This window comes from Ascaphus truei, chromosome 2, assembly GCF_040206685.1.
Source record: "Ascaphus truei isolate aAscTru1 chromosome 2, aAscTru1.hap1, whole genome shotgun sequence".
In the NCBI taxonomy this organism is placed as follows: domain Eukaryota; kingdom Metazoa; phylum Chordata; class Amphibia; order Anura; family Ascaphidae; genus Ascaphus; species Ascaphus truei.
The window spans coordinates 307,278,554-307,303,791 of NC_134484.1; the positions used below are offsets into that span (position 1 = coordinate 307,278,554).

Below are 25,238 nucleotides of genomic sequence, written 5' to 3' on the forward strand. Positions count from 1 at the left end.
TATATTTGTCATTACCTCTATATGTGGCCTCTCTAGTCTGCTAATACCTCTCCCTATACAACCTGTGACCATACAGCTTTTTCCCCCTGCTGGTCTGTGCCTTACTTTGTTTAGCCACTTATCTCTGAAATCCGCATTTTAATTTTCCTCAAAACACATGTTTGCAATTTTAAATCAGAAATATAGTACTAAGTTCATTGTCTAAACATTTAAGACCAGATTACACATAATGAACACTTATTTTCATTTAAAATGTATTTTTTTTTTTTCAACCACTAAAGCTTTTAACTTTGATTTGTGTCGATGTACAGTATTCAGATTTTCTTGACCTTGGGGCACTTAGAAATTTGTTTACTATAAAATTACTTATTCTCATATCATGGGAACCATGCGATTATTTTCAAGCAGCGACTGCACTGATCCAGTGCCACCTCAAAATCTGACAAACTTACAGTTTTGGAAAGAAGAATAACACTTATTGTATATAAACATAATGCAGCAGATACTTTAATTTGACACATTTTACAACTACAGAGTTTTAAAATGAACAAATAGTCAATAGGTCTCGAGCAGAGTGTTAGAAAATTGCAACAAAGTAACTGATACACATTTGGTCTTCCTGAAAATTATTTCCCAGTGTGTGCCTTCAGATTTAACACTTATCTTTATAACACCTTATAAAAGTTAGATATTCTTGTTCATGGTTGTTCAACACGTATTTTGAAGTGAGAAATTACCCAGCAACAGTGAGGTTTGAAATGAACACGCTAAAGAAAGTTCTCTTGTGGCTGAGCTTGAAGAAGATCTATCTAAATAATTGATTTTATCCCCCTTTTATTTGTTAACATAGCCAGTCAATTTTAGTTAAACATTCAGGCAAGAGCGGGGATGAAATATTGCAAGGAGACATCCTCGTGTAGTAAAATAAAGTGTACCATCCGTTTATGAACAATATCTGTAACAGAGGGAAATAAATATATTATTATCGAATGTTGAAGTTACACACACACAACTCATATGCAGAATACTGATAACTATGTCATCATGGGTCCACTCCTCTAACGCATATCCTACGGATGTAATGCAATAAAAATGCCATTAGGTATTCTGGAATTATTATAATACATTATAACAGAATCTCAAGCATAAATTCCGTATAATATACATCTATATACAATAAATATAACAGAAGATTTTGGTGCCATTTGGTGAATTTTAAACCATAGATGAGTTCATTCTTGACCGATTTTCCCCAAAGGTCACAGAAAATGAATAATTTTGCTTAAGATTTTGAAGATCATGAGGCAATGCTTTTACCACCAGACAAGGCTTCATTCATCATGTCCTGTGTAATAATTCTGGTGTGAAGGGGTAAGCTTAAAAGCAAACAATAAAAAACACAACACAAAATAAAATAAAATACGTACTACATATGGCTTTGGTGGGATTCACTTGCTGTCCTGCAAGAAACTGCAAAAGCTTACGGATATCCACTCTGGCTTCTGCCATGCTGCTGGGGTCTCTGTCCTGAGTGGAACTCTGGGAGGCATCATCAGAAACTATAAAGGCAATACAGTAAGCGGCATATGTACATTAAGAGAGCTTCAGAGAACAGGCGAGGGGGGTGTCTTGTCATAGATTTTAACAGAATAAGTATATACTGTAGATATACATGGAGGAAGTTGGTTTTCAAGAAAATTTGATACAAAGCATGCATTTGCAAATTGGGGAGAACATATGTTAAATCAGTAATTTGTTATACTCATTATTTATTATTATTTTTTTAATATGCCAGAGTTGTGGCTGGTCTTATGACACATGAACTCCCAGGTCCTATAGTCGGATTAAAGCTGCAGTTCAGGCAATATCCTGCATGTGTGTTTTTTTAAACAAATCAGTTCTGTAGTAAGAAAAAATACTTTTAGCATTTTCTGTTTTTAAAAAAAAGAACTTTGAAAGACCAATTTTCTAGTATTCTATTTTAACACGCATTTACTAAGGCACTGCCCCTTCATGTCCTGTCACAAGCCCTGGCACACCCCTTTGTGAGCCCTGCCCTCCCTCTTGCACATGTCAGTGCAGGAGTGCTCATGAATATTCATGATCTTCCACTGACTGACAGAAGCAGATGAAAAACATATCCCATATCTAAAGATGTCGCCAAATTTCGCCGATCAATACATGGAGAACGAATTGACTGGCAGCTATACAGTTCTTTAGGTAATTAGAGATTGCCCACATGAAACTATTGAATTAAAAAAATAAATAAAAAAAATAAAAAAAAGACAGAACTTTCCGTCCTCCAAAAAATAAAACATTTGCTGAAGAAAGCAGAAACAAGGGCAATGACACATGAGGAGATCCCAATACTGGTAAGTTAAAGTAAATTAACATACACTGTAGTCATTTTGTATGATCACCTCAACATTTTACATTTTATCAAGACTGTTCACACGTCAATTTTAACAGGGCAATGTAAAGGGATGCACACCACCATTGCCAAGGCAAAACTGCTCAGGAGCATGAAAATATCTAATATTTTAAAGTATATGGACACGGTAGCACAAGACTTTTAACACCATTTATATTTAAAGGGATCAGTCAATAGGCAAAACACAATAAAGAAATAAAATGAGGTTTATTCAGATAAGACCTCGGAAACAAACAGAAATACAAAATACAAAGAAAATACACACTTACTTTGGGTCTGGGGGTACAAACTAGGCTTTCCTAGATGCAAGACGCCTGCTTCAGCACAGACTGACCTTGTTCATTCCAAGGAGCTGGAATATACCTGGAACAGGTAACTTCACTTCTCAGAACCAGTCCTCAGCTTGGCTAGGAATTCCTTGGTATCGCAATGCCCATGGGAAACCTTACCGGCGCTTCACTGGACCAGTCTCAAGACCATCTATAAGTCTGAAAAGACTGAGAGAGAGCGAGCTCTGATCTGCAGCAGCCCCTTTTAGAGACTACTTTTCCCTATGTTTTAACATGGACAAAGCCTTTCAGCCACTCAGAGCGTGGGAGTATTTTCAGCAGCCAATTAGAGAAGGGCTCATCTGGCTGATGAGGTCAGAGGCAGGGGGCGTGTTGAAACGGCTCAGGACGCCCCGAGGGCGGGACATATGTTCTGGTCAATAGGAAATAAGAAGGAAAAAACCTGGGCACTGCGGATTTTTGCTTAGAAAATTTATTGTTAGCCAAAAAGTATGACGTTTCAGCCTCAAAGGCCTTTCTCAAATGCAAATGGCATTTGATTATGATTATGCCATTTGCATTTGAGAAAGGCCCTTGAGGCCGAAACGTCATACTTTTTGGCTCACAATAAATTTTCTAAGCAGAAATCCGCAGTGCCCAGGTTGTTTTCTTCTTATCAGATATTGGAGTACAACCCAGAGATTCCTGAACCAGGCGCACCGGTATTTATTTTGATTTGATATATTGGGGAGTGCTTCATCCCACTGTTCCTTCTGGCCAATAGGAAAAGCACCTACGATCGCCATCTTTTCCTTAGCCAGCCCATTGCCTCCCACTGGGCAGGCGCCACTGCGTCCAGCAGACCAGAAGGTTTCCCACCAGGGTGTCTCTGTTCTACAGAACCAGTACTCCGCCCTGTCCCGTCCACTTAGCACCCCGACACTTCTCAACATCACGTCTCCTCCTCCATCTATGGACTCTATGTAAACTAGCTGGCACATTAACCATATGCCTGGGCTGTCTGTATAGAACCTTATAGTAAACGCAAAACATGATATAAAGTACACTTCATTACAGAATATACTTTGGGGGACCTTATACTTATAAGGGAAATAACTTGGGGATATTTGGGCTCGAAATCCAGGAGTCTGGGGGACACAGGGAAGCCCCGGTGTAATTCACCCTGTGTACCGGCAAATCATGCCTGCTCGCTGGGGAGAATAAAATGACTACCAGCAACTTTGGCCCCCCAACTGCAACCAAAATAATTGTATTTCCACCCAAATATGCACCCTAAAACTGACACACAAGAAATTTCACCGTTCTAGGGCTAAGGGAACATGAAATAGGAAAAAACAGGGTCAGTTTATTTTCCAGCATGTATTATCCCTAGTCCCTGGCTTATGGAGGTACCAGTGACCCCACGGGTTCAGGGGTAACCAGCGGGCTTAACCTTTATTAGATAGCCTGGTTACCCCCTCCAGTCACATATATCTTTTCAAAAAGTACATAAAACAAATTCAGCTATGGATAGCATGTCTTCCCCCAAATACATTCTGGCTGTGAATGCTTGTTTAAAACATTCAAGTGCGAGTTTTATTTGCTGTGTACTGTACCCACCATAACTTATATAGTGTGCGGTTGAAACCGCTTCCAGCATCACATTGCATAGCCAGTATAACTAACCTCACACTGATGAGACCCAAAAGGTAAAAACAGCTGTCTGCGAGTAGGTTTTACTGGCTATTGTGACAGTCACAGATTTTGTAGGTTGGAAATAGTTTGTAGTATGCTAAACTCCTCTAGCTAGGCAATCAGATAGGGTAGGGGAGCACAAGCTTTTTCTCCTGCACTCCCCTGCTGGCTGGTCCCCTCTCTGCGCATCCCCCCCGTATAGCAACATGACGTCACATGACCCTGTAGCGACAATTGACCCCACGTTGCCATGGCGATGCGTCTCCAGATGCCGTCTGAACCAAGGTAAGTGAAGTTTACACAGGCCCGACTTTCCCCAACCAGTAGGTTCCACAGGCCTACTGGAAGCAGGGCTTGCTGGGATCGTCTGGAACACACACCCAGAATCCTGAGATATAAATGGTTGAAGAAGCAGAGCTGCCTTTCTACAAGGTGCTGCAGTATCCAGAGGGTTTGCCTGGAGACTCCTGGGAGGAATTTCCCAGCACTTCAAGTTAAGGAATATATATTATGTACTCTATAGTTTGTAGTGTTTAGACTGGACCAAGCCAGTCAGATAGATTGGCTGTTCTGTTTAGTCAGCCTCCCTAATGTGGAGTAGGCTTTTGCTTTTATGATTTTTTTTGCCTTAACGTCCAAAACTGTGTTTTTGATGTGGAAAAATAAACCACTGAAGAGTTTAAGGCCTAAAATACACAGCGTGAACTCTTTCTTACCCTATCGCGAGGACGCCCTGCCACAGGTGGTATTAGAAGTGGGATGATACGCCACTGGGGGGTTAGCAGAAGAAAACCGCGTAAAGGCCACAAACCCAAGCGGAAAACAAAACCAGGATCGCTGTGCTGGGTAAAACAAATGCGACTAACAGAGACAAGGACAAATCACCTGAGGAAGGCAGTGATGTTTACTCTAGCGAGTGGGTCTGCAGCTACAGTCTGAGTGAGGAGACTGCTACAGACTGTGACCCAAGAAAGGAACAAGTTCTGGAAGTAAAGTCTGCCTCTCGTTGTGTGTGAAAAACTAAAAAAACAAAAAAACGCTTTTTCAAAATAGCGGATTTAAAATGATTTTGTTCTGCAATGCACTTAACCATGCGAAACGGTGTCCCTTAAGGCCTTAAGGCCTGATGATGATGTTCACGCTCTCAGCACAGAGCTGTGTACATTGAAGGATACCTATGAAAAGGTCCTGAATGGTATAGAGACTGTAAAAAAAGGAGAGAAATCTGAAAAAATAGGTTTCAGATTTGACTAGCCAAGTCAGTGAAATAAATGGGCATTTTCACGAAGTAGAAAACCTGAAGGAACAAGAAAAGTTAGAAATGCAGGAAGCACTGGAGTATGCAGAGAGAGTGCTGCCATTAGAACATCTCTCCCTGGTTCAAAGAAGAAACAGGTGGACGCCGAAAAGAAAGCAGCGAGTTCTGCAGGAAGAATGTCTCCAGGCTGATAAAATACAGCGGTTTCAGTAGCATCTGAGTGCCCAGTTGTTACGCCGGTGCTGCCCGCAGACCAGACCCGTCCCCTGAGCTGAAGGGGGAAGTGGTAATACACGCACCCGCAGCAAAGGGAGCGTGTCCGGAGTGTGGTATGAAGCGTTGCCAGGCAGGTGTAGTAAGGTAGACAATACTTGCCGGTACCGGTTGTAGAGATAGAGTGATGAATGCCTTGCCGAAGTCATGGAGTGGAGAGTGGAGATAGGTCGTAGTCCAAGCCGTGTTCAAGGGGTTACCAGAGTGAGCGTTGTCCAAGGAGTGCCGAGATTGAGAGCCAGAGGGGGTAGTCGTACGAGCTGCGTCAGAACCTGTGAAAACACTGAGAGAATCCAGAAGTACTTCCATACAGAGACTATGTCGAGCAAAGACTGAGAGCAGAGAGGAGCTAGATAAAGCAGGAAGGTCCAATTAGGAACGGAGGCAGGACAGGAAGAGCTACAGGGAGACACTGCAGATTGGTGCAGGCATAACAGGCCAGGTGAGTCTTGTTGGTAACCTGAGTATGCTCGTGCAGTGTGCGGGGGCGGAGCCTGAGGTCCGGGGGACGGGAAGAAGAGTGTGCAGACTGAGCGTCCTCCGTAACTCGTGTACGCGCGTGAACCGAGCCAGTGGATGATGCAGGTGTGCGTGCAGGAGGGCGTGGGCGCGTGCGGCGCTGTACAGAGGAATCGCCGAGGGGAGTGATCCCGCGACGGCCGCAGGGGCGGGGAGCCGTGGAGGCCGGTAAGGCAGGATTGTTTTGTGTGTCCAGGGGCTCCCTGCGGGGAGGTAGTGCTCTGTGTGAGGAGCGTGGAGAATGCCGATTCCTGACAGTACCCCCCTCTTCAGGAACGGCCTCAGGACGGTCCAAGAACGGTTTCTCTGGAAACTTTTTCCTGAAGGACTTAAGAAGAGCTGGGGCATGAATGTCCTTTGAAGGAACCCAGGATCTCTCTTCAGGGCCAAAGCCCTTCCACTGCACCAAGAACTGGAGCTGACCCCTGGATAGGCGAGAATCCAAAAGAGAGTGAACCTCGTATTCCTCGTTATTTTGTACAGTAATGGGATCCGGTTTACGAGTCTGATCCGGAAAGAAGTGACTGGAGATAAATGGTTTTAAGAGGGACACATGAAAGACATTGGGAATCTTCATACTGGGTGGTAGTTGGAGCCGGAATGCCACGGGATTGATTTGTTCACAAATAGGGAAAGGACCCAGGAACCTGGGTGCCAGTTTAGGAGATGGTACCTTGAGGTGGATATTCTTAGAAGAGAGTCATACCAAATCCCCTGATTTGTAACTGGGCGCCGAACGACGACGACGATCGGCCTATAGTTTGGACCTGCGGGAGGAGTTGAGAAGGGTAGACTGAATCCTGGACCATGCGGTTTGGAGGGAAGAAATGCGTTCATCTACGGCTGGTACTCCAGAAGGAATGTTGGGGATGGGAAGACAGGGAGGGTGGAACCCATCATTTATAAAGAAGGACGACTCCCGGGTGGACTCGTTTTTGGCAGAATTGACGGCATACTCTGCCCAAGAAAGGAGTTGAGCCCAATCATCCTGGAAATCGGATATGAAACATCTCAGGTACTTCTCCAGGGATTGATTGATTCTCTCTGTTTGTCCATTGGACTGAGGATGATAGGCGGAAGAGAAAGAAGAAGAGATGCCCAATCTCTTCGTGAAAGCTTTCCAAAATTTGGATACGAACTGAGAACCTCTGTCAGAAACAATGGACGAAGGGATCCCATGAATCCGGAAAATCTGCTCCGTAAAGATATCAGCAAGGGCGGGGGAGGTGGGTAATCCTTTAAGTGGAATGAAATGGGACATCTTTGAGAACCTGTCGACGACCACCAAGATAGTGTTCATTCCTCTGGACCTGGGCAACTCCACGATGAAGTCCATCGAAATGTGGGACCAGGGGCGGTCGGGAACTGGAAGGGATAACAGAAAACCCTGAGGCTTTTGACGGAGAGTCTTGCTTTGAGCGCACGTGGGACAGGCGCGGGTAAACTCCAGAATATCTTGAGACGTCCTTGGCCACCAGAAATTCCGACGAATGAGATCAGTAGTCTTCTTAAAACCTGGATGACCTGCAGATTTAGAGGAGTGACCCCAAGACAGGACCTCTGGAACAAATTTGGAAGATACAAAGAGTTTGTTGTCGGGAACGACCAAGTCCTTGGGAATGCGTCTCTGGGAGTGCAAAATCTTGTCAAGATTCTTAAAAGAAGACGTGGCGAGAATACTCTCATGCGGAAGGATAGTCTCCAAAGATTCCTCTGGCCTCTCTTCAGAAGAATGTATTCGGGAGAGTGCGTCTGCCTTAACGTTCTTGGTCCCGGGGATATAGGAAAGGTGAAAATCGAATCAGGGGAAAAAAAGGGCCCAACGAGCCTGTCGTGGACCAAGGGGTCGAGCGTTCTCTATGTAAAGAAGGTTCTTGTGGTCCGTGAGGATAGTAAATGGCTCTTTCGACCCCTCCAGCAGGTGTCTCCACTCTTGAAGAGCCATCTTCACGGCCAGAAGTTCCCTGTTACCCACGTCATAGTTCCTCTCGGCAGACGAGAATTTCTTGGAAAAATAAGCACAGGGATGTAACTTATCTTGGGGCGTGGGTCTCTGAGCAAGAACGGCACCAGCGCCGCAATCAGAAGCGTCGACCTCCAGGACGAAGGGAAGTTCAATGTCGGGATGACGGAGAATAGGTGCGGAGGATATAAAGGCTTCCTTGAGTGTCTCGAAGGCGGGGATGGCCTCGGATGACCAAGCAGAAGGATCAGCTTCTTTTTTGGTGAGCGCAGTAAGGGGTGCCACAATGGTGAAAAAACTCTGTATAAACTTACGATAATAATTAGCGAACCCTAAAAAACGCTGTATGGCCTTGAGAGAGTTGGGTCTTGGCCATTCAGTGACTGCTTGAAGTTTACCGGAGTCCATCATAAACCCCTCATCGGAAATGATGTACCCCAGGAACGGAGTAGAGGTCGTATGAAAGGTGCACTTCTCTAGTTTGGCGTACAAATGGTGTTCCCGGAGACGGAAAAGGACGTAGGAGGTGTGGCGTATGTGGTCCTGGAGATCTTTGGAAAAAATCAGGATATCATCCAAGTATACAATAACAAAAATATTGAGTACCTTACGAAAGACGTTGTTGATGAAATCCTGGAAGACAGCGGGAGCATTACATAAGCCGAAAGGCATTACCAGATATTCGAATTGTCCACTACGCGTGTTGAAGGCCGTCTTCCATTCATCCCCCTTCCTGATGCGCACCAGGTTATAGGCACCACGCAGATCCAACTTGGAAAAAATCTTGGCCCCCTGTAATTTATTGAACAGTTCGGTAATAAGGGGATTTTTTTTAATAGTTATCTGGTTTAAACCCCTGTAGTCGATGCAAGGCCTCAACGACCCGTTCTTTTTCTTGACGAAGAAAAACCCAGCCCCTGCTGGGGAATTGGAGTGACGAATAAAGCCTTTCTTGAGATTCTCCTGGATATATTCATCCATAGCGTGAGATTCTGGTAACGACAAGGGGTAGGTCTTGGACTTGGGTAGGGAGTAACCAGGAACTAGATCGATTGGACAATCGTAAGTCCTGTGTGGCGGCAAGAGGTCTGACTGTACCTTATTGAAAACGTCCCGGAATTGATGGTAAACGGAAGGTAGAATAACTTCGGGAACAGAGGTATTGGCCAGCAGTTGATGAGTCTCGTCTGACCTCGGCCTCTAGGAAATGGGAGCGGAGGAAGTCTAGTCAATGAGAGGATTGTTAAGCTGTAGCCAAGGAAGACCAAGGGTGATGGGTATCCCAGGAGCGTGAATGGCATCGAGAACTAAGGTCTCCTTGTGCAGATGTGAAGACAGAAGCAAGGGAGCCGTCTCTAAGGAGATGTGGGCCGGGGTAAGAGGACGACCATCGATACCGACGAGTGCGATGGGAACCTTCTTTCTCACTAGTGGTATGCGGTTTACCCTGGCGAATTCAAGATCCACGAAGTTTCCTCCAGTTCCTGAGTCAATGAAAGCGGCGGTAGAAGTCTTGAACTTATCGCCTGAAAGGAAGACTGGAAATGTAAGTTTCTTAGGGAGTTCATCTTTATGATGGGGACGTGGAGACATTACACCCAGAGAGAGCCCCTCTGTACTCACTGGGTGTTCCCGTTTCCCGGACACAGTGGACACTCCCGAACCAGATGTTCCATGGATTCGCAGTAGAAACACAATCCCCCGGCGTGGCGGAACTACCGTATCTGTGAGCGGATGCGTTGTACCCCCAATTGCATTGGCTCTGGCAACTCCAGTGCAGGACGAAGAGGTGTGGTAGCACTTGGGGGAGCAGGAGTGCTGCTGAGAGTACTGGAGAACGGAACTTGAAAGTTATGGAAGCGAGTGCGCTGACGCTCTGAGCGGCGTACCTGGATGCGTTGATCCACTCGGACGGCCAAATCAATCAGGACCTCCAGTTGATCCGGCCTGGATTGGCGAGAGAGTTCGTCCTTGATGGGATCTGCAAGGCCTTGCCAGAATACGGAGACGAGAGCCTCTTGTCCCCAGTTAGTCTCGGCTGCTAGAGTCCGGAATTCCACAGCATACTGTGTCACCATCCGCCGTCCCTGAGTGATCTGGAGGAGAGAAACAGATGCCATCTCCCGACGAGCGGGGGAATCGAATACCCGTTGAAACTCAGCTTTAAATGCCGGGTAATCTTGGGTAAGGTCAGAATGTCGCTCCCAAACCGGGGAAGCCCAAGCCAGGGCGCTGCCAGTGAGGAGGTTATAAATGTAGGCTACCTTCTTGCGATCAGTATTGTAGAGATGGGGGGCCATTTCAAACTGCACCTCACACTGGTTTAGGAAACCCCTACAATCTTGCGGTTCACCTGCATAAGGCTTGGGGGGAGGAATCCTTACATCTGAGCTGCTAACTGTGCTTGCGGAGTGGGGGCTTACATCTAGTGGGGTCGCGGTTGGTACCCTGTCTGAGAGTACTGCGACCTGGCGTGTAAGTGCCACAATTTGATCCGCCATGGCCTGGTTTTGCTGAAGCAGATTAGAGAGAAACTGCTGTAGTTCCGTTTGGTCTGCGTCTTGTGGGCTCGACATAATGTTACGCCGGTGCTGCCCGCAGACCAGACCCGTCCCCTGAGCTGAAGGGGGAAGTGGTAATATACGCACCCGCAGCAAAGGGAGCGTGTCCGGAGTGTGGTATGAAGCGTTGCCAGGCCAGGTGTAGTAAGGTAGACAATACTTGCCGGTACCGGTTGTAGAGATAGAGTGATGAATGCCTTGCCGAAGTCAGGGAGTGGAGAGTGGAGATAGGTCGTAGTCCAAGCCGTGTTCAAGGGGTTACCAGAGTGAGCGTTGTCCAAGGAGTGCCGAGATCGAGAGCCAGAGGGGGTAGTCGTACGAGCTGCGTCAGAACCTGTGAAAACACTGAGAGAATCCAGAAGTACTTCCATACAGAGACTATGTCGAGCAAAGACTGAGAGCAGAGAGGAGCTAGATAAAGCAGGAAGGTCCAATTAGGAACGGAGGCGGGACAGGAAGAGCTACAGGGAGACACTGCAGATTGGTGCAGGCATAACAGGCCAGGTGAGTCTTGTTGGTAACCTGAGTATGCTCGTGCAGTGTGCGGGTGCGGAGCCTGAGGTCCGGGGGACGGGAAGAAGAGTGTGCAGACTGAGCGTCCTCCGTAACTCGTGTACGCGCGTGAACCGAGCCAGTGGATGGTGCAGGTGTGCGTGCAGGTGGGCGTGGGCGCTTGCGGCGCTGTACAGAGGAATCGCCGAGGGGAGTGATCCCGCGACGGCCGCAGGGGCGGTAAGGCAGGATTGTTTTGTGTGTCCAGGGGCTCCCTGCGGGGAGGGAGTGCTCTGTGTGAGGAGCGTGGAGAACGCCGATTCCTGACACCAGTGTGTCTCCGCAGAGCAGCATGAGGATCTGAAGGTCACACTGAGCATCACCAGAGGATGGATGGAGGCAGAGCTAAGAAGACAGATAGCTCTGTATCATAAGGAGAAGCTCCAGAAACTGGAGCAAGAGCTGAAGAATAAGAGAGACTACTCCACCCCCAACAGCCAGTATGCCCAGGTGAAAGAAGCGTGGAAAAGGCAAGCTGCTGTAGCACTAGAGAAGAAATCTGCTGAGCTTCAACATATAATGAAGGATGTATTAATACAAGTGTGGAGCAAGCACAAGGAAGAGGTGGAGGCTCTGAGAGGAGGATGTGCAGGATGTGCTCAAGAAACAGAATTCTCTTGCGGATTAACAAATCTTGCAGCAGAGAGAAAAACATTCTGACACTTCAGAAATGCTATAGAGCTTGTATCCAAAGAAGAATGGAGAGAGAAAGCTATTTGTGTAAGTGCTACGCAATTGTTGCCATATAGTCTGCCGTCAGAGACCAGACACCGGGTGCAGCGTTTTTTTTCAAATGAATTGCCTGACCCACAGGGCCCAGGACGACAACACCTGCAGTCCCCCCCTGCTGGCAGGCCCTGCACACAAATAACACACACACACACACACAATTACACAAACACTCACATACAACCCCAACCACAGGGTCGCTAACCAGGGGGGTCTGCCAGTGTTGGCGTCCCTGGCCCCGTAGGTCAGGGGGCCCGGCAAGTTAAAAATAAATCAATTAAAAAACCGCTGCACCCAGTGCCGGGTCTCTCAACAGCGCCCGAAGTCAGCTGGGCTAAGCTTCTGGCGCGCCGGTGTGAGAGGGAGGTCCGGCGTGCGCATGAGGAGCCATTGTGGGACTGACATGTGCCTGCAGCGGGGCAAGGCCGGCAGCAACTGCTGTGCCCTGCCGCCGGGCCCCCGCCACCGCCAGCCATTGCCCCCCCCCCGCAGTCTCCTGCCACTGCCACCCACCGGCCCCCCGCAGTCCCGCCAGCTGATGGGCCCCCGCCACCCACAGTCCCCAGTGGTCTTTATACTTTCCCATAAATGTGCACGAACTTTGAACTTTGCATCAAAATTCCTCACACAAACTCAGTGAAATTATGGAAAGGAATAATGAATAAGATCGCCCTGGGTCCTGAGTACATGGATGTCAGATCTATATAGATGTACATACTGTTTTTGCAAAATGTGACCCCAAATTAGTATAACTGCAAAGTTGCTCACGCTGAAGTTTTTCACGGCTGAACACAAAAGGTTTACACCATCATTGGCAAAACAATCCCATAGTATAGCATAGCAAAATACCTTGCCAGATGTATATGGGCTTACACAAATAGGAGAAAGCGGCACAGATTAAGTGGGGTTACAGTACCTTCAGATTTACAAGCTTCTTGTCATTACAAAGAGTGACAATGCAGTAACCCCCTCCTTCAGCACATATTATGCTCTCCTTGTGATAATCAGAAATATGATTTAACTTTAAGTAACCCCCACGTGCCAGCCCACATACAACATGCCTGTCCATGTGAAACATGCCAGCCCACATGCCAAACCAGGAACATCCATAGGACAGCGAAAAAGGTTAAGACTTACCCCAAGGTGGGTTCCCCAGATCTTTGAAATGAGTTGAAACAGATACCAAATCAGTGTCTATCTTCAAGTTAATTTCACCATTTCTATTGGCTTCAATTACCTTTGAACAAAAATATGTACACTGAATGATAGATCTCTACTTAAAAAACAGCACTGCTGAAACGGGGCTAGACAGTTTTTTTTAATCAGACATGATGTCAGAATTTCTTGGCCCATCTGGTCTGCATATTTTCCTTACTTACTGTACTCTAAATGACTGTACCCCATTTGATTTCATTTTTTGTGTTCCATATTTACTGACATCGTAAGGCTCCTCTAATTGCTTTGAAAGCGGCTCTTTACATCAATTTGTTTTAGTGAAGAATTACTTCTTCCCTTTTCCCCAATGTCAAACACTCTCAAAATGTAAAACATCCCTTGTACTGGCTTTTCCAATGGTTCCCAGCACTCAAAATCACAAGTTAGATACTTGTTTACCATCAAATGAAATGTTAACTCAAAAAAGGATGTGACACATTTTCATACAAATAGTGTCAAAAAGGTATTAAGAGAATGGCCATATGTTCAATATAACAGTATCACAATGCACTAACTGTGACATTAGAATGAATCAAGTATACTATAGCAACTTATACTGTATGGCAATCTGCTGTAGTTGTCTATAGTGGTGAGTCATCCTAATGTTATATCATAGTTTTCTGTTGCTGAACAAGGAAGTGTTCAATATTTTTGGCAATGTCTGCCAGTATATACTGCAAGAAATATTTAACACTTAAATCCGTGTGCGTCACAGTGGTGTATAAGAACATTCAGTAATAACCTAGTCGTACAGTGTCAAGAGAATCAGTCATTTAAAGAAGTATGTGCCAATCCGGCACTTAAAAACAATACTTAATAGTATAGCCATAAAATCCTAACATTGCCAATATAGAACATTTCAGGAGAATTAAACAGTTTAGAGCAATGTATGCCAATCGTAGATTCTGAGAAATACTTAATATTTTAGCAATAAAATGCCAACATTACAAATGTAGAACATTTCTGCAGAGACCACTATACATCTACTGTATACTCATCTTTCTGTCCAGTCCAATGACATGGAGCATGGAGGATAATATCACACAGAGAGAAAAAAAACCAAAGATGTTGCTAGCCCAAAAATAGAAATGTACTTGCACAAAAATAAATTGCAGAGATAATCCTCTAATTTTTATTTATAGGGGGCAATGTTTCAAGCCCTAATGGCTTTTCGTCAAGCCCATTCCCACAACAAAAGCAGTGGTACTTCCCTTAAGGATTGTCCTGTCTGGTGCATAGGAAGGTTGTGTAGGTGTCCATAAGTATGGCTGTCTCTCCTGTTTCATGTTCATACAGCAGGCTGTGTCTCCTGCTACCATACAGTATAAATTCCTATAGTATACTTGATCCATTCTAATGTCACAGATAGTGCTTTGTGATACGGTTTACATAGTGAACACATGACCTGGCTCTTAATACCTTTTGACACATTTTGTATGAATGTCACATCTTTTTTTTAATAAAAATATCATTTTATGATACAAGTACCTGACTCTTGCTTTTGAGTGCTGGCAACCATTGGAAAAGGTTGCATTATTTTAGAGACCAGGATATAAGGGGAGTTCCCATTCCCTAAACCCCACAAAAAAAAATAAAAAAATGTAAGTCGAATTATTGCATGTAGTGCGGTCTGACAAACTACATTTTTGTTATTCCCTGTACTGGGGATTTTTTTTTTTTAAATCTGAACAAAAAACCTCCCATTCAGTAGTTTTAAACCGCCCACCAAAATTTTAAGCTGTGAGAGGATTTTAACCCATGTACATAAACATGTAATTAAATCCATTAAAAAAGTCGTTTTCTTAAAAAGAAAAAAAAGATGACAACTTACTATAAAATTGCTAAGGTTCTTCATTCTCTCCACAACACATTTCATAGTTTTCAGTGCTGGCAAATATATGCTGACCTGCACAAGGACACACGTGTGATACAGTAAATACCATATTGTAGGTGAACATGAAGTGTTATAAAGAAATATAAGTGAACATGCCTAATTTTAAAACAGTGTGACTAATTCACTAAATGCTTTAAAGCGCACATAAAAAAATACCCCCATTAAAGTGAAAGAAGTTGCTATGATCAGAATTGTGTCAGATTTTCTTAATCACATTTGAAAATCCTGCAATTTTACTGCACTGAAAAAAATCTTTACGAAGTATGTGGGGGTTGAAGCCGCCTCCGGTATAGCCCTGGAGTAGTGTGTTGTAGAGACTGAGCACCCGCATTGACCCCATCTGGAACTAAATGCCCCCCACACACAGGTATTTACTTAAAAACAAATATACTCCATTGCCTATACTTACGAGGAGAGGCCTAGACAAGTACTTTACTCCAAAGGACGAGAGGGTGAAGCAAGAACCATACCAATTGTTACAAAAAATAAACATAACATTTATTGCACCATAAGTTGATTGTTAATTAAACATACTTTGCAATTTCAGTTCAGTTTCATTAGCTTCAATGTAGTCCTAGGAGAGCTCCATCTGTGTATTACTGTTCTGATTGTTATTTTCAGCTTGCCATGGCTATGATTAATATACAAAGTGTTGATGCTGTCCTCACTTAGCTGTATTCTCTGGCCTGCAGCTATTCCTTCACCACAACGAACGGAAGAGACAAAGTGATGATGAAACCTTTGATAGACCAGCCTCCCCGGACACCATTGGCTTAGAACAGTCACTGTGCATATTTATTCAATCTCTACAGAGTGGTCTGTCTGTGTATAACTCTGTGACCTGCAGTCTTTATTACCTGTCTGTCTCTATTGTCATGCGTGACCTATGTCAGGGGTGTGCAAACTTACCTACATGAGTCCCCGTCCCTTTCCCCTCCGGCTCCGCTCCATGCACGGCTCCGGTGTCAAATGACCCTGCTGCGTCATTTTATGCCGATTGCCATAGAGACACGACGCTGGAATTCCAGGTAAGTGAAAAGTTACAGAGGCTTCATGTGATCCCTGGCATTTATTTTAAATGCCTTCGGGGAACCGCAGGGCCTCTGTAACAGCCACGCCCCCCCCCCACCGAGAAAATATTGCACCACCCACCACTTTGCGCACCCTTGACCTATATCACATGTGCAGATGCAGTGCCTAGGTGTTTATTCATAAACCGTTCCTCACTTTTTATCCCTTTTGTTGTGTTCTATAACGACGGCGAGGGTTGGCCACCGGGGACGGGGACCCCCTCCCGCCGCGCTGTCCTCCACTCCCGCCGATCTGCACTCAGCGGCGCCGCTTCCATTTGCGTGCCGCCATAGGCGGCGGTCTCCTCCCCACCGCTGTCGCTCCGTCTCCGGCATCTGTGGGGGCGCGCGCACATTCACTCAGGGCTTCTTTTGACCTCACATAATGAGGTCCCGCCTCCCGCTCGTCCTCCTCGCACAAAGCAGGGGTAATTGTTTCACCTCACCTGCCACCTTCTGTTTTGCCTATCTCTGCCCTCGCTGGGGCCACTGCCACAGCTTCCATTGACCCCTGGTCCTTTATATGCCTGCTCAGCCATTTCTTCTTTGGCTGAGCATAGTTCCCTGTAGCCTTGTGTTACCCACGTTCGTGCCTTGTGTGACAAACGGCTTACTCCGGGGCTCCGTCGTTTGTCCGGGACTGTTTAGAACACGGTCTTTTAGGGTAGGTTAAATGATGAGGCGTCACGTACTGTTCCTTTAAACAGGCTATGCCTGGTTTATTCAGTCCCAGGCACTGAGACTGCCACAGTGCATACAACAGAAAACAGATCAAAACAAAAGCTGCTCATCTGAGCGATAACTTAACTTAGATATCCCTGACTCAGGGTTGGAAGTGGCTTTTCCACTCCCAACAACAAAACAAGGTACTTTTGCAGTCTTATACAAATGAACAGAAAGATTGAACCTGTTAGGGGAAGAGGCTTCTCCCCTCTGTAGTTCAGCAGCCTTCCAGCCTCCTGGCTCTTGTGGAGAGCCCAGAGCAAACAGGAAAACAGTCTTACATACCTGATTCCTAATTAGCATGACAGGTGATAGAAATCAGGCAGCAGACAAACTCTGGTCTGGATCTCTCATCCCCTCAGTTCCAGCGCTTGCCAAACTGTGGGATGGAGTGTATGTATTATAAGGCTGCACTCCCAGGCCAAACAGGATAGAAACTGTTTAGTATCCTGGGAGCCCTATATACGGAATTTATTACCATCCCCTGGTTTCTGTCACATATCCTCCCCCCCAGCTCAGACCTCGAGGGATGAGCGACCATGGATATTAGGGAGTGCATCCTTGACAACCCGTCAGCATTGCCATGTTTGTGCCCTGACCTGTGTTCCACAGAAAATTTAAAGGGTTGTAGGCTTAGGAACCACCTGGTCACTCTAGCATTCTTTTCCCTGTTTTGACACATCCAGGTAAGGGGTGCATGATCTGTGACCAACCGGAATTTTCTCCCCAACAGGTAGTATTTGAGCGTCTCTACAGCCCACTTTATTGCGAGACACTCTTTCTCTACTATGGAGTAATTTTTCTCCTGGGGATTTAGTTTCCTACTTAAATAAAGGATGGGGTGCTCCTCACCTTGAGACTCCTGGGAGAGTACCGCCCCCAGCCCTACCTCAGATGCGTCGGTTTGGACTACGAACTCTTTGGAGAAGTCAGGTGTGACCAACACTGGTTGGGCACAGAGAGCTTCTTTCAGGCTTCTAAAGGCTTGTTCGGTTTCGGGGGACCACTTTACCATTAGTGGTCCTCTTGCTTTTGTGAGGTCAGTTAGTGGGGTTGCCTTAGTTGCAAAATTGGGAATAAACCTTCTATAGTACCCAATTAACCCCAAAAAGGTCCTTACTTGTTTTTTTGTAACTGGCCTTGGCCAATTTTGTATCGCCTCCACTTTGAGTGTTTGGGGTTTGAGTAAACCTCTGCCAATAGAATATCCCAGATACTTGGCCTCCTCCAGACCAATAGTGCATTTAGCGGGGTTAGCAGTTAGTCCAGCAGACCGGACTGCGTCAAGCACAGCTTGGACCTTTGGAAGGTGGGATTGCCAATCTTCACTATGGATTACCACATCATCCAGGTAGGCGGCAGCATACCGAGCATGTGGTTTTAAAATTTTATCCATCATTCTTTGGAATGTGGCGGGAGCTCCATGTAAGCCAAAAGGCAACACCTTATACTGAAAGAGGCCGTCTGGGGTTGAGAAGGCTGTCTTTTCTTTTGCCCTTTCTGTGAGGGGAACCTGCCAGTACCCTTTTGTTAGGTCTAGGGTTGTGAGATATCGGGCTTTGCCCAGTCTCTCTACAAGTTCATCTACCCTGGGCATAGGATAAGTATCAAATTTTGACACCGCGTTTAGTTTCCGGTAGTCATTACAAAACCTTGTTGTACCATCTGGCTTTGGGACTAAGACTATAGGGCTGTTCCACCCACTTTGGGATTCCTCAATTACACCTAGTTTTAGCATTTTTTTAACCTCTAAACTTATAGCCTTTCTTTTGGCCTCTGGGATTCGGTACGGTTTAAGGTTAACTCGGACCCCCGGTTCAGAGACTAGGTCATGTTCAATTACGCTAGTTCTACCTGGCCGTATAGAGAAGATTTCTTTGTTTCTTCTCACTAAATTCTGAACCTCTCGTTTCTGATGAACAGACAGGGTTTCAGCTATGCTAACCTCTGGGTCAGTTTCTTGATTCTCTGACGGACCTGGGGGTACTAGGGTTAACAAGACTTCTCTATCTTTCCAGGGCTTGAGTAGGTTTATATGGTAAATTTGCTCAGGTTTCCTCCTACCTGGCTGTCTTACCTTATAATTTACTTCTCCCACTCTTTCCAAGACCTCATATGGCCCATGCCATTTAGCAAGGAATTTACTCTCCACGGTGGGAACCAGAACTAGTACCCTATCACCTGGAAAAAAAATTCTGACCCTAGCACCCTTATTATACGTATTCCTCTGTGCTTCTTGAGCTTTCTCCATGTGTTCCCTCACTATGGGTAGGACTGCAGCAATGCGGTCCTGCATCTGGGCAACATGCTCTATTACACTTCTGTAAGGGGTAACCTCGTGTTCCCAAGTCTCTTTGGCTATATCCAGTAAGCCCCTTGGGTGTCGGCCATACAATAGTTCAAACGGGGAGAAGCCTGTGGATGATTGGGGAACTTCCCTAATGGCAAATAACAGGTACGGTAACAAACAATCCCAGTTTTTCCCATCTTTATCAACCGCCCGCCGTAACATGCTCTTTAAGGTTTTATTGAACCTTTCCACTAAACCATCTGTTTGTGGATGATAGACTGAGGTTCTGAGATGCTTGATTTTTAGGAGTTTACATAGCTCTTTCGTTACTTGGGACATAAATGGTGTTCCCTGGTCAGATAGAATCTCTTTAGGAATCCCGACCCGGGAAAACAGAACTACTAACTCTTTTGCTATGTTTTTAGCAGACGTGCTACGTAGGGGAACTGCCTCCGGATATCGGGTGGCATAATCTAATATTACCAATATATGCTGATGTCCCCTAGCAGACTTTATTAGGGGTCCTACTAGATCCATAGCAATCCGGTCAAATGGTACCTCTATTATGGGAAGGGGTACCAATGGGCTGCGGTACGCCTTGAACGGGGCGGTGATCTGACATTCTGGGCATGAGGAACAATAATTCGTAATTTCTGCCAGAACCCCAGGCCAATAGAAGCTTCGGAGAACCTTTTCTTTTGTCTTTTCCACCCCTAGGTGTCCCCCCAATGGATGACTATGTGCGAGGTGTAATACTACGTTACGGAATGTCCGTGGTACCAACAATTGTTTAGTTGTAACTGATTTCCTTTTATCAACCCGATATAATAGGTCGTTCTCTACCTCGAAGTAGGGGTAAGCAAGTGACCTATCTGGTTGGCCAGGAGTACTATTCTGGTCCCGTATATTTCCCCTTGCTACCGCTAATGTGGGGTCCTCCCACTGGGCCTTCTTAAAACTCCCAGGACTGACCTCTAGGTCAGCGAGGGTCTTATCCGGTTCTGGGGTGGTAAATGTCTGCTCAACATCTTGATTTGGGGTATTCCCTACCAAAGTAGTGATGGGGAAGGGAATTTTACAGCACTCCTCCTTTTCCCCCTTCTTATTTGGGCCCTCGTCAACCTCCATTTCTGAAAAAGGGAAAGGATTTGTTTCTTCTAATACTTCGTTATGGTCCGCTATTGAACTCTGGGCGCTATTCTGAGCGGGGGACCACATTTTTAGAAAATGGGGAAAGTCGGTCCCTATTAACACATCATGTGCCAGTTTGGGTACAATACCCACCTTGAAATCTAAAGAACCAAACTCTGTTTCAAAAAAAACATCAACAGTGGAATATTCATGATTATCCCCATGTATACAACAAATTGCCACTCTTTGTGAACTGTTTCCCTGTTTCTTCTTAATGGGCAAGAGGTATTCGGACACTAGTGTGACCATGCTCCCAGAGTCAAGAAGTGCCCGAACCCTCTTACCATTAACCTTTACAAATGCCCACAGATGGTTATTCAAGGGGTCCTCTGGGCTAGGGCCCATACATTGGGACAACAGCGAATAAGGTTCCACGCTGTTGCATTGCATGGGCTCATCATTTAGTGGGCAGATTTTTGCTGTGTGGCCCCTCTCATGACAATTTACACATTTAGGTACATAGTCTGTGTCCCACTTAGAGCCTTTTCCCGGCTCCCCATGTTGGCTATTGCCCTTAGTGTGCGAACCACTGTTGCTGGTGCTGCGTGAAGGTGGTCGCCGCTCTTCAGCGCCCCTTAACCCCGGTACCCTTTTACCGTCTCTGGAAGAGTCCTGGAACCTCGGGTAGTGGGGTTGCTCCACGACTGTGGGTTGCGGGTGCCCTTCTGCTGCATTGTACCTTTCTACGAGGGCCACAAGCTCATCCGCATTGTGGGGGTCACTCCGACTGACCCAACGGCGTAAGGCAGAGGGAAGTTTCCTCAAGAACTGGTCCATGACCAACCGTTCCACGATGTGGCTGGCTGAGTTGATCTCGGGTTGTAGCCACTTCCGGGCGAGGTGGATGAGGTCATACATCTGGCTTCGGGTGGCCTTATCCATCGTGAAGGACCATGCGTGAAACCTTTGGGCGCGAACAGCCGTGGTTACGCCGAGGCGGGCGAGGATCTCGAACTTCAATTTTGCATAGACGTTAGCTTCGGCTGGCTCTAGATCAAAGTAAGCCTTCTGGGGTTCGCCGCTTAGGAAGGGTGCGATTAGACCAGCCCACTCAGCTTCTGGCCATCCCTCTCTCTGTGCCGTGCGTTCAAACGTGAGAAGATAGGCTTCCACATCATCCGAGGGTCCCATCTTCTGAAGGTAGTGGCTTGCCCTGGTCATTTTCGGAACTGGGGCTGCCACTGCCAGTGGAAGGTTACTGATAGTCCCCCTCAGGATCTCGAGTTCCTGCTGTAAGCCCTGAGCGAACCGCTGTTGCTCCTCTCTCAGCAAGCGGTTTGTCTCTTGCTGGTTTGCATTCGCGTTTTGCAGGGCTTCATTCGTCTGTTGCTGGTTTGCATTCGCCTGTTGCTGGTTTGCATTCGCCTGTTGCTGGTTAGCATTAATCTCTTGCTGGGCTATTAGCAGCTGTTGCTGGGCTGCATTCGTCTGCTGCTGGTTTGCATTAGTTTCTTGCTGGGCTATTAACAGCTGTTGCTGGGTTTCATTCGCGTCTTTCTGGGCAGCGACATTGCGTACCAGCGCACCCACCACGTCTTCCATCTTGTTTGCAGAGGATGAAAAAACTTTTTTTTTTTTTTTTTTTCTTTCAAAGTTCTTCAACCCGCAGACCCCCTAGTGCTCTGCCCGCATTCTCCACCATATGTGACAAACGGCTTACTCCGGAGCTCCGTCGTTTGTCCGGGACTGTTTAGAACACGGTCTTTTAGGGTAGGTTAAATGATGAGGCGTCACGTACTGTTCCTTTAAACAGGCTATGCCTGGTTTATTCAGTCCCAGGCACTGAGACTGCCACAGTGCATACAACAGAAAACAGATCAAAACAAAAGCTGCTCATCTGAGCGATAACTTAACTTAGATATCCCTGACTCAGGGTTGGAAGTGGCTTTTCCACTCCCAACAACAAAACAAGGTACTTTTGCAGTCTTATACAAATGAACAGAAAGATTGAACCTGTTAGGGGAAGAGGCTTCTCCCCTCTGTAGTTCAGCAGCCTTCCAGCCTCCTGGCTCTTGTGGAGAGCCCAGAGCAAACAGGAAAACAGTCTTACATACCTGATTCCTAATTAGCATGACAGGTGATAGAAATCAGGCAGCAGACAAACTCTGGTCTGGATCTCTCATCCCCTCAGTTCCAGCGCTTGCCAAACTGTGGGATGGAGTGTATGTATTATAAGGCTGCACTCCCAGGCCAAACAGGATAGAAACTGTTTAGTATCCTGGGAGCCCTATATACGGAATTTATTACCATCCCCTGGTTTCTGTCACACTTGCCTTGTCCATAGTGCTTTCATCTCGCTCTCGTATTCCCTCCTGTGTACCGACCTGGCTTCACTTAGGACCCTCTCTGGAAATCAACCCTGGCTTGCCTCATCACCATTCGACCTCTCCAACCCTCGACCTCGGCTTTCGGATACCAACCTTATACCAAGGCTCCAACCTACGACCACGGCTCTCGACACCAACCACTCTCCTGGCTCCTCCCTACTACCCGGTAACGCTATCTCTTCCGATCAGACCCGGCTACACTGACTGTCCATGTTCAAGACGTGCCTCCGCAGCTGCGGGTTTCATCCTTCCCACCTTAGTTCCGGGGTCCCTCCTTGTTCGTGGTGAGCACAGCTTTACAAATGTTCACCTGCAACCTTGACTGAATCAGAATGGTCAGCTGCAACCCTAGCTGTATGAGAATGGTCACCTGCAACCCTGGCTGTATGAGAATGGTCAGCTGCAACCCTGGCTGTATGAGAATGGTCAGCTGCAACCCTGGCTGTATGAGAATGGTCAGCTGCAACCCTGGCTGTATGAGAATGGTCAGCTGCAACCCTGGCTGTATGAGAATGGTCAGCTGCAACCCTGGCTGTATGAGAATGGTCAGCTGCAACCCTGGCTGTATGAGAATGGTCACCTGCAACCCTGGCTGTATGAGAATGGTCACCTGCAACCCTGGCTGTATGAGAATGGTCACCTGCAACCCTGGCTGTATGAAAATGGTCAGCTGCAACCCTGGCTGTATGAGAATGGTCACCTGATCACTGGCCCAAATACATGTGCCTCCCTGTCAAGGGCACTACAAATACTAAACTCAATTTATTATATATTAGATTTTCAAACCATGGCCCATATTTACTAAGCCCAGCACTTTGCCGTTTGACACATTCCAGTCTATTTCCTAAATGTAAACTTAAATATGTGTGAAATTATTAAGTAGAATTTTCAGCGAACAGTGTGGGTTGTTTACTCGGAATCTGAGACTGTAGATCATATAAAATGTGTACCACACAGTCAATGAATTCTTATTTAAGTGTTGATGTTTAAAAAAAAAAAATATATATATAAATATATTTATATATCAATATATAATGTTTAACCATTCACGGTGTGCTTCATTCTACTGCATGAGAAACTAATGTGAGTGACTCATTCGGAGTAGGAATATTTGGTTGATTTTTTGAAATTTTTTACTTTTTATAGCTTACAATATTGCAGTATCCCAATTCTGTAATTTTTCTCCCTACACAGAGAGGTTTTGAAAGGAATATATAAGTTACTCACATCAAAGTCAGGAACACTGGGTTCTCTGAAGTCATTCCACAGCCTCCTGGGGATAACGCACACGGGAATGTCATGTGTGACGATACGGCTACTACTTGATAAGGAAGGCTATCAACAGAAAATGGCAAAGTTTAGTTTCTAAAATTATTTTCCTCTTCCAATGTGCTATTGAATTCGATATGCTGTAAACCTCTTTCTCCTTGCCGGGGAAACAGTTAGGCCAATTGACATGAATGAGGCTAAACACAATGGCATGGAGAAATTACTTTCAATCTATTTAATACAGGTATTTTAATCAAATAAATAACTTGTAATATAAGCTACTCAGCTGTTCATATTAGTTCAATATCCCGCTTTTGGCTCCAAATACCATTTGACTTTAAAATTTCCACCTACACAAAGTTCCCAGGGACTGGGTAAATGGCTACTGGGACCTTTGGTCAATAGATCATTAGGAAAAAAATGAAGCCTATGGGTAACTCTGGTTGGCTGTTACTATATACAGTATACACAGCCACAGTTGCCAGAACACCCTCCTACTGTCTCCCTAAATTCTCCCTACTTACCACTTAGGTTGTAAGCTGTTTGCGGCTTGGACTACTTTTCCTAGTGTTACATTTATGTCTTAAAGCAGGGGTGCGCAAGCTTCTTGAGTTGCACCCCCCCCCCCCCTGCCCGGGAGCCGCAGAGTTCGTGTCCCACCCCCCTCTTCAAAGACTCAGCGTCAAATGACATTGAGCGTCATGTGACATAACGTGACCCCGTCACGTCATTTGTCGTGCGTTGCAATGGCAAGGCGTGACATCACGACTCCACGGCATTTGACGCGACGGCATTTGACACCGCATTGCCATGGCGACGCCTCGCCGAAGACCTGGCAGAGAACAGGTAAGTGAGTCACAGAGGCCTCACGCCTTCCCCGGCATTTAATGTAAATGAGGGTGAATCAGCTCCGTGACATCATGGCCACGCCTCCGGCACGCGCCCACCCCAGTCACGTCTACCCAGGCCACAAATAGCTGCAGCACACCCTGGACGCAGCTTTAGAACG

At 46.1% G+C, this 25,238-nt stretch overlaps 1 protein-coding gene across 4 annotated transcripts in view; it reads right to left on the reverse strand.

Moving 5' to 3' along the window:
• Positions 1–475: 475 nt before the first annotated feature.
• The window catches only part of HUS1 (HUS1 checkpoint clamp component), a 51,483-nt gene continuing 26,720 nt past the window's right edge, over positions 476–25,238 (reverse strand). For all 4 annotated transcript variants that reach the window (XM_075586444.1, XM_075586443.1, XM_075586445.1 and 1 more), the window contains 5 exons: positions 24,188–24,295; positions 15,297–15,371; positions 13,388–13,487; positions 1,428–1,559; positions 476–955 (listed from right to left, as the gene is read on the reverse strand). In XM_075586444.1, coding sequence (XP_075442559.1) covers positions 873–955; positions 1,428–1,559; positions 13,388–13,487; positions 15,297–15,371; positions 24,188–24,295 — 498 coding nt within the window. In that variant the 3' untranslated portion in view covers positions 476–872. The remainder of the gene's footprint in view (positions 956–1,427; positions 1,560–13,387; positions 13,488–15,296; positions 15,372–24,187; positions 24,296–25,238) is intronic.